The sequence below is a fragment of the Rhea americana genome, unplaced genomic scaffold, assembly GCF_003343005.1.
Source record: "Rhea americana isolate MKP2758 unplaced genomic scaffold, rheAme1 scaffold_187, whole genome shotgun sequence".
NCBI classification, from domain to species: domain Eukaryota; kingdom Metazoa; phylum Chordata; class Aves; order Rheiformes; family Rheidae; genus Rhea; species Rhea americana.
In genome coordinates, this window is record NW_028186005.1 from 712,310 (window position 1) to 724,439 (window position 12,130).

The following is a 12,130-nucleotide window of genomic DNA, read 5'->3' on the forward strand; positions in this document are numbered from 1 at the left end:
GAGGGAGTATGCCAAGGTGACAGTGGTGGAAGGAGCTGGGATGAGGGTGACCAAGCACACAGCTGGGGTTACGACATCCTCCGTGCCGTCTCCATCGTCATGGCATCTGCGCGTCCCCTGGGAGGAGGCTGTGGCCGAGTTTGTGCAAGGATGGAGAAAGGACTGTCAGGTGCTTTTTTGCACCAGGTGTTTTCCAAGGACCGGAAGATTTTTTCCACCGAATGGGCACGTATCAGTTCTCCCCCAGCATCAGATATCGCCCTGCTGACACAATCCGGCTCTCCTGCTGTGCCTGCTCCCCGGAGGCTGGGCTTGCTCGTCCGTGCTGCGCGGCAGTCCCCTCCTGGGGGACCGGCTCGGGCTGGGGGTGCTGGTGATCAGGCTGCTTGTTAAGCGTGCCACTCGGAGCCAGACAGGGGTTAATTGGGAACGGGGGATTATTCAGGTGTCCTGGAGTCCCGCATCAGCCACTTGCGCTGCAGCCATGCGTTTGCCGCCCTCGCGACAAGCTGCAGGCGCTGCCAGTGCCTCGGGGATGCTGGCAGCGAGAAGCCACACTTGGAAAAAAAAAGAAAGACAAAAAAGAGAGAAAAAAAGGCAAAGGATGAGGGATAATTGCTGGCTTGTCACTGGGAGAGCATGTCGTTGATGTTGCCACACGGGGGGCAGGACTGCAGCAGCACAGGTAATGCCAGGGAGGACTGGTGAATACCCATGGACCGTTTTGCAAAGAAAGTCAGGATTGCAGATGGCTGGTGGCAAACCACTGCTGCTTGGCAGCACGGTGAAATCTCAGCCTGCGATGCCTCTAGAGCTCCATGGTGTAACCTAGGGCAAAGCCCCCGCTGGGGCGGAAGGACYGATGCCGCTGTGAAAGCCCCTGCATACCGATTTGAGCCCCAGGTTGCTTCTAGGCTGCTGTGTCCTCTGCCCGAGGCCCTGGGGGTGTTTCGGGGCCCCATCGCGGCTGGCACACATGGGCTGAGCCTCCTTTTTGCTTTCCCTCGCTGTCGAGCCTCCGCCGAGCTACCAAGCACTTGCAAGTGCAGCGTCATCAGCGATGGCTTGAGCTTCGCGCTACCAGAAAGCGGTAGTGAGGGTGACTATATTGTTGCCCTCCCGGGAGACCTGAACTAATTTTGCAGCTCCGCCGCAGACTTCCCCGGTGACCTTGGGTGAGTCATTTAATCTCTCCAGGGCGGCAGCTCCACCTCCGAGCGGGAGGCAGCACTGCAGTGTCCTGGGGCCAGGAGCGTAGTTGTGAGCTGAGATTGTCCTCCAGCCACTCCGGTGCTTGCTAAGGTGATGAAAGCTGGATGCAAAGGCCAAGTGTTAATGTGGTGGCAGGGGGAAATGCTTCACTTGAGACTCAGTGTTGCCCCACGCAAGCTGCTGGAGCTGGCTGTCTGTTACTCTTCTGTTTAAGGGGGTTTCTATGATGCTTCTCAGGGAGGTATTATAATGCCTCAGACCACACGTGGATTTTCCCTCCACCTGTGTGGCAATAGCACCTTCACTTTATGGGTGCAGAGGTAAAGCTGTTTGCTGGAGATTAATCAGGAGAAATCTTCGTGTTATTTAGCAGATCTTGGGTGGGAGGGAGTCTTTTTAATCCTCTGCGTTGGATAGTATGTCTGTGGCCTTCCTCGGGGTGTGTTTCCCTTGGCACCTGTCTGCCCCGAGGGATGTCTTTCCCGTCCCAACTTGGTGAAAGCTCAGCTCCTGGGATTCCCTGCGCCTGTGCTGAGCAGGTGTCTCCACTGCCTGGGGCGGAGGCTGCCTCTGCTGGGCAAAGCCAAGCTTTCCTCAAAAGCAGATGCAGAACGGGCTGAAACGTCATTTCTTCCTGCTTTGGGGAAGCACACTTGAAAATTTTTCATCAAACCAATTCAAAAACGAAACCCCCCTACCTCCTGATAACCATTGAAATGATTTCCCATTTAAAAAAAAATGGTGCTGTTTAAAGAGCAGGGGGAATAGAAGCCTTTCACAGCAGTCCTGAAGTGGGATTTTCCAATGGAAAACTGCTTCAGTGCAAACCTTGTCCGGCTTGAGGCAGCCTGTCAGACGGGCAGCTGACCAGCGGGGCTGAACCTTGCCTGCAGAAATTGTTGTCTGCAGCATCTGAAACCTTTGGGAGGGAAAACGCAAGGGGACACGTAACCAGCGCCCCAGCCGGCTCCATACCTGGCTGCCCGGGAAAGGGGGAGGCAAGGGGGGCGCGTCCCCACGTCTAACGCTCTGGCTTTGCCCCCAGGTGCCGAGGATGTGTGCTGCGAGGCGGCTGCTGCTGCTGGCCTTCCTGGCCTCTGCGCTGGACGCCGCCGCCGCCTACGGCACCGCCGAGACCCTCTGCGGCGGCGAGCTCGTCGACACGCTGCAGTTCGTCTGCGGGGACCGGGGCTTCTACTTCAGTGAGTATCTGGCGCGGGGCCGCGTCGAGCCATCGGGCGCGCGCGTGGGGAGCGGGCGCCAGCGGGGCTGCTGCGGCCTTTGCGTGGTGCCGGGCGCGCGCTGGCGCCCAGCTCTCGCTCTGATGCCGCGCTCTGCGTAGGTGCGCCAAGCGTGCCGTTCTCAGTGCAGGCCCTTTGGCGCAGTGCACCAGGTGCAAAGAGCAGCTCGGGAACAAGAAGGGCTGATTTTCTCCTCCAGCGCGTCCTTGCGACTGTTTGCATCTGTGCACGGGGGTAGGTGAGGAGAGGAAGGAGAGAAGCTACACAGGCCTGTACATGGCCAGGGTGATGTGGACCCGCTTTGCACTGGTTTGGGGGCTTTCTAGGGAGCGAGATGGGGAAGTTGGACCCTGCATGTGATGCTTAGAAAAGTCAAGTATCACTGGGAAGTGCTGCTGTATTTTAGACTAACCTATGATGTAGGCAAGTAATCAGCAGTGATTTATCCAGCCAGCTCAGTGCTAGGCTTCTACTCTAGCTTGTTTTTAAAAACTCTTGAGTGATGCTGCGTAAGTTCTGTATCCACAGTTGTCCCAGGTGCTCCTCTGGGCAGGCGAGCTCTGCTTTCTCCCTTCGGGGCAGGCTTGGTTGCGTCCATAGCTCCTAGGTGCCTCTCTAAATCCTCTTGAAGGCTATGTGGATATGAACCTGTTGCTGGCAGTCATTGACTAGTGATGCCTTATCCTTTTATGGCATAAATTGTGCCAAAATATGTGGTCGTCTTTGCCTAGCGAGTGCAGAGCCTCTGGGACAGTGGATGAGATCGTGCTTTCAGCGGGAACGTCCTGGGGTTCATAGCGTTGGCCTGAGCAACGCAACAGCTGTGTTGCAATGGGCAAGAGGGCTGAAGCAGTAGTGGTGGACACAGAGCCGTCCCTGACCAGGTGACAGCGGCAGCATGGCGGGCCTGGTCCATTCCTGGTGGCGTGGGCCAGCTTGCCGGGCTGTGGGCCAGAGGTGCCTTCAGCGTGGTGCCCTGTGCTGCTTCTGCCCTTCTGCACTGGGAAGGGCTGTGTCTTGCTCCCCGCTGGTGACGGAACCGTAGATAGCCGCGGGAAAGAGGCACGGCCCGGTGGCAGGGAGAAGGATGTAGGTACGAGCTGCGCGTGCTGCTGTGCATTTGGCAGTCGCGCCTCTGCTCTGACCTTGTGAAAATTAATTAACTTGGGAAGTCACTTTCGAGGAATGGGGCGAGTTGTCTTTTTGAAACACCAATGTCTGGAGCTGTTCTCCCTCCCTGTCTGCCCTTGGAGGGAAGGATTTGCTGCCAAGTTGGGAAAAGACGCTGGGTACCCATCTCAGATGGGGATGCTCAGTTGTCGGTGCAGACTGACGTCGCGCGAGGTCTGGCGTGCCGGGAGCATGGCGGGGTCGCCGGCAGCGGTGCAGGGGTGAGCGCCTCAAGGCTGCTTCCCGCGCCCACCGCTCGCTGGGGGCAGGCCGCCGCTTTGGAAAGGCGCTCGCAGTGCCTCCCTGCCCTCGGTTAGCTTCGCTGCGAGGGCTTGCACACGCGCTGCCTTTCCTCTTCTGCTCTTCCGCCTTCCACGCTTCCGTCCGTCAGCCCCCGGGCGCCGCACCAGCCGGGCGCCGGGCGCCGGCGGCCAGAAGGAGAGCTCCTGTCCGGGTCTCGCACCTCTTCCTCTTGCCTGTGTATAGAGGAGCGCCTGTCTCTCTGCCTTTTGTTTCCCTCCCCTCCTCCCCCTCTCGGGGGATGAAAGGGAACGGGGCTTTTGTTTTACGGACAAACTGACCTCCTTTCACCTCAAATAACCCTGCCTTCCAGGCCAAAATAAAAACACTTCTGCGGGCCGAGGAGGAGTTTTGTGCCAAGTGGCCAATGTGGTGTTTGCAAGGGGATTCTTTTTTTTTTTTTTTTTCTTGTTTTCCTCTCCGGTCCCCCTTCCCCCTTTTCAGTCTTTCCGTGGAGTGCAGGTGCCCTAGGGGCTGAAGCAAAGCCACCCCAAACCCCTGTTTTAACCCTTTTGGCATCTGGCTGTGAAAGACTGAACAGATGTTTGGGTGCAAGCTCTGTTTGGCAAAGAGCGTCATCCTCCCAAGCTCCTCTCTTTTTTTTCCCTTTATTGGTTGGCCAAAATTTATCTTAGTCTTAATTTTTAAACCCTCCTGCTACCAGGATCTCAGCACCTTGCCCTTACAGCCACATCATAAGGTCTACAGGGCAAGCTTATTGCTCTCTGTGGATTGCATCGGCACTGAGACACTTGCGTGTGCCTACCCATGCCCTGCTGGAAAGCCCAAGGCTTGTCTGCTTGTGAATTTATGTCTTAAAAGCGGGCCCAGATTTCTCATGAGTGCTCCTCAACCTGCAGCCTGCATCAGAGCTGCTAGCTGATGAGCAACCTGCTTTTTAAAAACTAGTTCACACGGGAAGTGAACTGCTGCTGCAGCCTCATCCCACGAGAGCAGGTGAGCCCTGCTCGCTGGAAAAGGCTCGTTTCAAGCAACCGACTGGTGATCTTGGAAAAAATCGTGAGAAAGCTTGCTGTCAGTTTTCTGCTGCAGAGGTGATTAGAATACACAAATGCTCCTATAGGTCCTTGTAAAGGGAGAACTTGCAAAAGCCGATGTCCTAGCCTAAGGTTTTTCTGGGAGCACAGTGCTGTTTCTGGTGGGAATGAGACCATTGCTGAAATCCTGTTTCTGGGCTCTTACCCGCTTAGCTAAAGCATCCTTGTTGCTCTGAGCTGGTGCACTGCTTGCATCAACGCAGAGCAGATGCAGGATACCAACAGCTGCCCAGGCGCTGTTTCACCCCCCTGGCATCTGGCAAGGGGGAAACGCGTAGTGTGCACTGTGGGGGGCGCGCCAGTGACGGCTGGGGTGTCCGGCCATCTTTCTGTCTGCTTGCCTGCGGCACAAACCAGAGCTGCAGGTGTCTTTAGAAGAGTTACGATTTGCAAGTGAACGGGGCTGAGGATATTGAAGGTGGCTCCCAGCTTGGGATTTCCAGCATCATCAGCTTTATTCGGCACCTTGCCACATGTCTCCTTTAGCATCGATACCTCTTTTTTGCCAACAGACATGGCAAGGAGCTTGCAAGAGGGAAACAAGCGGCAGCTCGTTGCACGGTGGATTCTCGGGGCTGAGTTTCCCACTGGTCCTGTGACGGGGCAGGATGCACCGGACCCGTCCCCGCCACTGCTGAGCCTGATGCCGGTCGTGGAGGGGGGCCAGAGCGGGCGCTGCCACGGGCCCCTGCTCGGCTGTGGGCCCGGGTGCGCTCCGGAGATGCCTGGGCTGCGGGAGGGAGCGGGCTGGGGAGGACGTGCCGGCGACGTCAGCTGTAAACAGAGCTGCGGCGCGCTCTTCCCGCTTTCCCTCGATGACTCCGCGGGCCCCTGGGGCCGGCGGTGCACGGACGCCCCGGCTCGGGGCGGGTGCTGCGCTCCCGGYGGAGGGAGGGACCCCGCTCCGGGGAGCAAACCACAGGGCAGGCGGGAAGGATGCCCCGGGGCAGGGGGGCAGAGGAGCCGGAGGAGGGAGAGGATGGAGCTGGGGGAAGAGGAGGAGGAGGAGGAGCGGCGTCCGCCTTCTCCTCCACAAACAAGGGCTCCCGTTTCCTCCTTCCCAACAGCTGATAAGAATTCAGCTCTGTGCCCCGGCTTGTGCTGACGGGGCACATTCCTGCGCGCCGCCGTCCCTCCGAATAATACTAGGAAAAAGCAGGGGGGCAGGCGCGGAGCCGGGCGGCCGGGCCGGCCCGGGGGCACGGGGACAACGGCAGCGCTGCCGGCCGCGCACAAAGGGGCCCTTGTTGGTCCCCGCCGGGCTGCGGCGGCCGCGGGGGCTGTTTACACCCAAAGGCCCCTTCCACTCGGCTTGGCGCTTTCGACCGCCCCCAAGCGAGGGGGACCGGCCGAGGCGGCCCGCTTCCCTCGCGGYGCCGCTCCCCGGGGCTCCAGCCCTCCTTTTCCGAGGCAATTCCCGAGCCAGGCGGCCCGGGAGATCCGCCGTGCTTCGCGTGGATGCCGGAGCGCAGCCCGGGGAGGAAAGCGAGAGGAGGCGTCGGGCGAATGGCTCGTGAAGTGGCATGGGAAGTGGGGTTCCTGGAGAGAGCGTGATCATTCGCTAAGKAGGAGCTCTTTAATGCTCCGTCCTCGCGGTAACGCGGGAGCTGGTGGCTGCCGACCGGCGCATCCCCGCTYGGCCGAAGGCAGGTTTCTGCACAGCACTCTGCTTTGAGCAGGGAATGTAAAAGCAAAACCCTCCCGGCACTTGTCAGCAACATTAAAGCGAGATGCTGCRTGGGGACGAGAGCCGGAGAGTCCAACCTTTAGTCCCTGCATAACCCGTGTGCTACGACAAACCCTTTTCGCAGTCCAGGTCAGCAGCAGCATCGCTGCTAGCTAGAGATTTCCCGGCCTCCGTTGCCTCTCAGTTGTTATCCCGAGGTAGCTGCRGGGGCCTCGCCCCCTGCTTGTTGTGTTTGCCTGTTTTCCCCAAGTAATTCTCCCACGGGAGAGCGTCTTGGCATTTGGCGAGAGCCGCACGGACAATTATGTAAYCAGAAATCCACCCCGCTGGGTGACAGCAAGGGAGCCGGCAGCGAAGCCGGCAAGGCGGACGGCACGCGGAGACTTTGCACGTTCGGGCCGGCGGGCAGTGGGCTCCGCTTGCGCCCTTGGCCGTCGCCGTGCTGAGGGCAGCGGCCTTGATCCAGCCTAGTCCCCTGGGAAACTCGTGGCGGGTTGCAAACCCAGCTATGGCAGCCAGCGAGGCAGGGGCACCCTGGCCGGCCCCTCGGCACGGGAAGCCTGCTGGAGCGCAGCTCACCCGCGGCGGCCTTAAATGCAGAGGGCCAGGTCCAGCCTGCTTGCCGGCCACAAGTATTTTAATGAGAGAAAAATAAACTKCCCCCTTGGCCGAGCTTCTCCAGAGAGGGAAGCATCCTTCAGACCTTCATGGCTGGCTGGGCAGGAGGGGAGGACGAACTGAAGGGAGGCCACCGAGCGTCGCCAGGTGGATCCCTGTGCTGAAGTCGCCCAGCGCTTTGCAACCCAAAGCCCTAAAATGCTGCTGGAGCTGAATGCGTGAGCACCTGCTCCGTCCGGAGCATGTGTGGCGAGTTGCTGCGGGCCCCCGGGGCCGGTTTGGACCACTCCGCGCGTAGCCCTTTGCCTCGGGTTCAGCGCTCAGAGCGGCCTCGGGTTCAAGCCGCCCCCTCCAGGGCCCGGGTCGCCTTGTAGTCCTTCGAGGGTGTGCACTAAGAAGCGATGTATGAAATACATCCCACAAGGTCAACAGAAAAGCGCAAAGAAAATTCTTTAGTTGCAGGCCGTTTCGCATTACTGGAAGTTTTGTCATTGTTTCACATTAGAAATTCTAATTTGCCTATCCCTTTATTTAAAGAGGAGAAAGGGGAAAAAATTATCCAAGCCTTTCCTCTAGAGCGCGTTGGCTTAGTTAAATAGTGACACTTGACTGTCGCTGTGTTGGCCACTTCTCCACTGGCTTTGGCGTCCTTCTGCAGGGAGAAGCGGGAGAGGAACCCTTATTAAAAGATTAAGTTTAATAGCTATTTTTGRCGGCTGTGGGAGCATGTTGTTGAGAGACTGTATTCTTTCTGCAGCTGTCTCAGAGCTGTCCCATCTGGTAAAATTTATCCGTGTTGCTTCGTTTCACCTGTCTGAGCATCAATATGAAAGAGGGAGGTTGGCAACTGCAAAGCTGTGCTGCTTCTTCCTAATAAAAGACGCTTGCCAGGATCAACATCGGAGACTTTTGTAGTAATCTCCATTGCATTTGCATCCTGACTTGGCTTCAGCTTGCTTGCTTTGACTGTCCCAGCTAGCTGGAGCTGTAAAAGCGGCTCTTACTAGTGTCACTGACGAGGTACGCGAGGCGGAATAAATTACAGTGACAGAAAGTACCTTTAATCGCAGTGGTGCCCGCACTGGGAGCTGAGTTAGCATTAACAGCAACTGTCTGGGGGAGTCTTAAACCGTGCGACCAAGCCGCTCTGCGAGCCCGCGTCTGCGGCCGTGGACGGCTGCTGCGGGGAGAACGAGTGTCCCTTTTGGCTCGGAGTGTAATGGCCGGCCTCTGCCGTTGCAGGTAGGCCAGTGGGGCGAAATAACCGAAGGATCAACCGCGGCATCGTGGAGGAGTGCTGCTTTCGGAGCTGTGACTTGGCTCTCCTGGAAACCTACTGCGCCAAGTCTGTCAAGTCGGAACGAGACCTCTCTGCCACGTCCCTCGTGGGGCTGCCGGCACTCAACAAGGTAAGCAGAGGCGGCGGTTCTCCAAAAAGGTTTGTTGAAAGAGAAAGAAAGAGAAGATAAAGGGGCCATGGGGAGAGGAGGAGGCATATCTCTGAGCCCTGCTCTTCTGCAGCAAAGCCAGAGTGAGGAGACCTCCAAGGGACAGAGATGCTGGGAAACTGCTGAGCAGGGGGTTGGACTAGATGGTCTCCAGAGGTCCCTTCCATCCTCAGCCATGCTGTAATTCTGTGAAACTGTGTTGAACACCCGGCACAAAGCACACTTAGTGGGGGGACACCAGAGATGATCTAGACTGGGAAAGAAAGAGGAGAAACAAGCTTTCCCATAAGGGCCAGGTGAGAACTACGAGGCTTCGCGGGCGGCCCTTGCACCCCGACCCTCACGCTGCTTTTCCCCTTGCCCCCTTCTCTTTGCAGGACAGCTTTCAAAAGCCTTCGCATGCCAAGTACTCCAAATACGACGTGTGGCAGAAGAAGAGCTCACAGCGCCTGCAGCGCGAGGTGCCTGGCATCCTGCGGGCCCGCCGGTATCGGTGGCAAGCGGAGGGACTGCAAGCCTCCGACGAAGCCAAGGCGCATCGCCCGCTCGTCGCCCTGCCCAGCCAGAGGCCCCCGGCAGCGCGAGCGCCCGCGGGGACTCTGGGCCGCCAGAAATGAACTGCCAAGGGGCATCTCCATTTTCGGTCTGCCGGGGGCGGGCGGGAGGACTGGCGAGGTCTAGCCCCCGAGCCCCTCGGCTCCCCGGGCGGCAGCGCCGGGGGCTGCCCCCTCGCCGCGCCGCGGCCGGCTGAGCGCGGGAACCCGGCGCGGGAGCCCGGCGCAGCGACGGCGGGACCGCGGCGCCCTCGGCCCGCGGCGCCGTCTCCGTGGCATCGTCCTTCCGGGTTTCTTTGGGGGGCGGGAGGGGTGTTTCGTTTCTCAGACCTGTTTTCTTCCCCCGTGTACCCAGTGTTTCCAAGCCTGTGCTTCAAAGGGACAGTTTGGCACTTGAAYTTTTTGGTTTTCTTTTCCTGTCGGGCACGGCATGACATCCCAGGTGCCAACAGCAGAAGACAAAAGAAAGAGCGAGAGGGAAAAAGGATACGGAGTCAAAAATTTTTTCAAGAAGAGTCCATTCCATGTCTTTCTTGACAATAAAGTGAAAAATGGGGAGACATGTTGAGGGATATAAATTTTTTTTGCCTCATTCCCACCCCCACTTTTTTTTTTTTTTTTTGGATAACTTTTCTTATTTTTATAACTTTCTTTTGCACCTTTAAAAAAAATGTAACTGAGAAGAGATTCCGAGGAGACCCATCTGCATTTTTTGTGTGTGCTTAATTACAAGATTCCAAATCGACTTGCACCTTTTTAAAATCATCGATGAAGTGAGAAAGAGAGGAAGAGAAGAGAGAGAGAGAGAGAGAAAGAGAGAGAGAGAAGAAAAAGGAAAGGGGAAAAAAAGAAAAAGTGAGCTGATGCTCACTTTAAATGGAGGAGGCGTCTGCATTGCACATTTGCCACGGATTTAGTTGATTTATATATATAATATATTATATAACTTTTTTGRCAAAAAAAGCACTATTTTTATGGGACATTTTGTGTAGTATCTGAAGAGGGATTGTAATGTTTAAAATGTGTTATGGTGCTAAAGTAAGTTGGAAGGGAAAAAACCCAGAAATAGCAAGGGAAGGTGGGGAGGGAAGGACAAGATAGCGAATACTGAACTTGAAATTTTAGCTTTTCGTTTTAGGAAAAGTGTGATAAATGTGTTTCTTTTCTCTTCTGAAATATAGCTTGGTCATGACCATATGAGCTAGTTGGCTGTCACTCATGTACACAGATGCACGCACACACAGAAATACATCTATATGCGTCCTTTTTTTAAGAAAAAAGAAAAACAAAACAAAAAAAAATTGTAGACGAAAAGGGAACTGTTCTAAAGACTAGCTACGCCGAAGTCGCGCAGGTGTGCCCGTTACGCCTCCGCGCCCCGCTCCGGCGGGGCCCCGCGGCGCTGGCTCCCGGGGCCGCCGCCTCGGGCTCCCTCTGCGGCGTCTCCCGGCGCTGCCAGCTCGCTCGCGCACCGCTCCGCCGGCGGCCCTCGGTGGCGCTGAGCCCCGGTGGAGGCCGCCGCGCCACCGCCCGCTGGCTCCTGCCCCTTCTCTCGCCCCCCGCGTCCCGGCCGCCGACCCCTCCCCGCACCAGCGCGGGCGGCACCGGGGGCCGGGGGAGGCGAAGGCGCCCTGGGGTGCCRCCGCCGCGCGGGAGGGGTGAAAGGCGAAGCTGTCGCTCGCGGCGCAGGCCGGACCGGAGAGGTGGGCAGCGGGCTGTAAAATAGGTTGGTTTTAAAATAATATATATTATCTGTCTAGGAACCGTAAAAGGGGGGAATCAATTACATCTCCCTCTGATATACTCTCACTTGCTAATAAAATGGGGACACTCTGTTAACCAGTTCTGTACTTGCTTTGTCTTATATATCCATACATTTAAAACATAAAAAAAAAAAGACTACTTGAATTGTATTCTATTTCGTGGTTTTGAGGGGAGGGCTAGGGGGAGTTTTGAGAGGGGGAGGATTTTGATGTATAATCCTTTTGTTTGTTATTACCTTGCAATGTTGAGCCATGAAGCCTTTGTTTAAAAATGTGGCACTGCAATACACGACAAAGAAAATCCTTTATTTATTTTATTAAATATATATGGAAAAGAATGAAAATTGGTCCAAATTAAAAAGGTGGGGGGGGAGGGAAGCGGGAGGGGTGGGGAAGGCAGAATAAAAACAGAGCAATTGCAAATAATTGATTTTTTTTTCCTTTTCATGTGTCTTTTTTTAAAAGAAACCTAGTTTTTATTTTTTAAAAAGAGAAGTAAAAGCTTTCCTGGATGCTTTGTAAAAAAAAAAAAAAAAAAAAAAAAAAAAAAAAAAAAGAAAATCTGTTAAGCAAATAAATATCCATCCAGAATACGAAGCCTGACTTTTTCTTTTATTTATTTTTTGCTACTGGGGTCATTGCTGGTGGGAGGGAGAGAAAGCCATGCCAAGTGGTAATATTCATAGGGAAACAGAGGAGAGGTCGTTAAAGGTCCTCTCCTGGGGTTCGATCCTGCAAGGGAGGGAGGCTCTGGGTTGCCCCGCACCTCCCACTGCCCCCAAAGCGATGCGGTAGCTTTGGCTGCCCGGCTGCTCCCAGCAAAGCCAGTCCAGCTGAGTTCAATACTCACCTCAGCAACTCTTTGCTAGGGTCGGCGTCATCTTCCAGTAGCCGTTGGGATTTGCATTTTACGGATTTGGGCCGTTTCCAAAGCCCCTTTAGATGGAGTTCCTACTTGAAAGAAAGATGAACGAGAAGGGAAGATGCGCTGAAGGCAAAAGAAAAGAAGTCTTACCAAGATTTCCGTGTTGAGAGCAATTCTCTGATTTCTGGGGGCAAGACGTTGCCTCCTTTAAGTT

General features: G+C 55.9%; 1 protein-coding gene across 1 annotated transcript; it reads left to right on the forward strand.

Annotated features, from left to right (window-relative positions):
- The first annotated feature begins 1,568 nt into the window (after nt 1-1,568).
- IGF2 (insulin like growth factor 2) lies at nt 1,569-11,642 on the forward strand. Its single transcript, XM_085302159.1, has 3 exons — nt 1,569-2,414; nt 8,529-8,695; nt 9,112-11,642. Exons 1-3 carry the CDS (start codon nt 2,267-2,269, stop codon nt 9,349-9,351), a joined length of 555 nt encoding a protein of 184 aa, XP_085158285.1. The 5' UTR covers nt 1,569-2,266; the 3' UTR covers nt 9,352-11,642.
- Nucleotides 11,643-12,130: the final 488 nt, after the last annotated feature.

Excerpts from the sequence above, each read along its gene's own strand:
- IGF2 (XM_085302159.1), top strand. The coding sequence starts at position 2,267 with ATGTGTGCTGCGAGGCGGCTGCTGCTGCTGGCCTTCCTGGCCTCTGCG. Across the intron at positions 2,415-8,528 it reads GGACCGGGGCTTCTACTTCA|GTAGGCCAGTGGGGCGAAAT; the intron begins GTGAGTATCTGG and ends CTGCCGTTGCAG. Across the intron at positions 8,696-9,111 it reads GGCTGCCGGCACTCAACAAG|GACAGCTTTCAAAAGCCTTC; the intron begins GTAAGCAGAGGC and ends TTCTCTTTGCAG.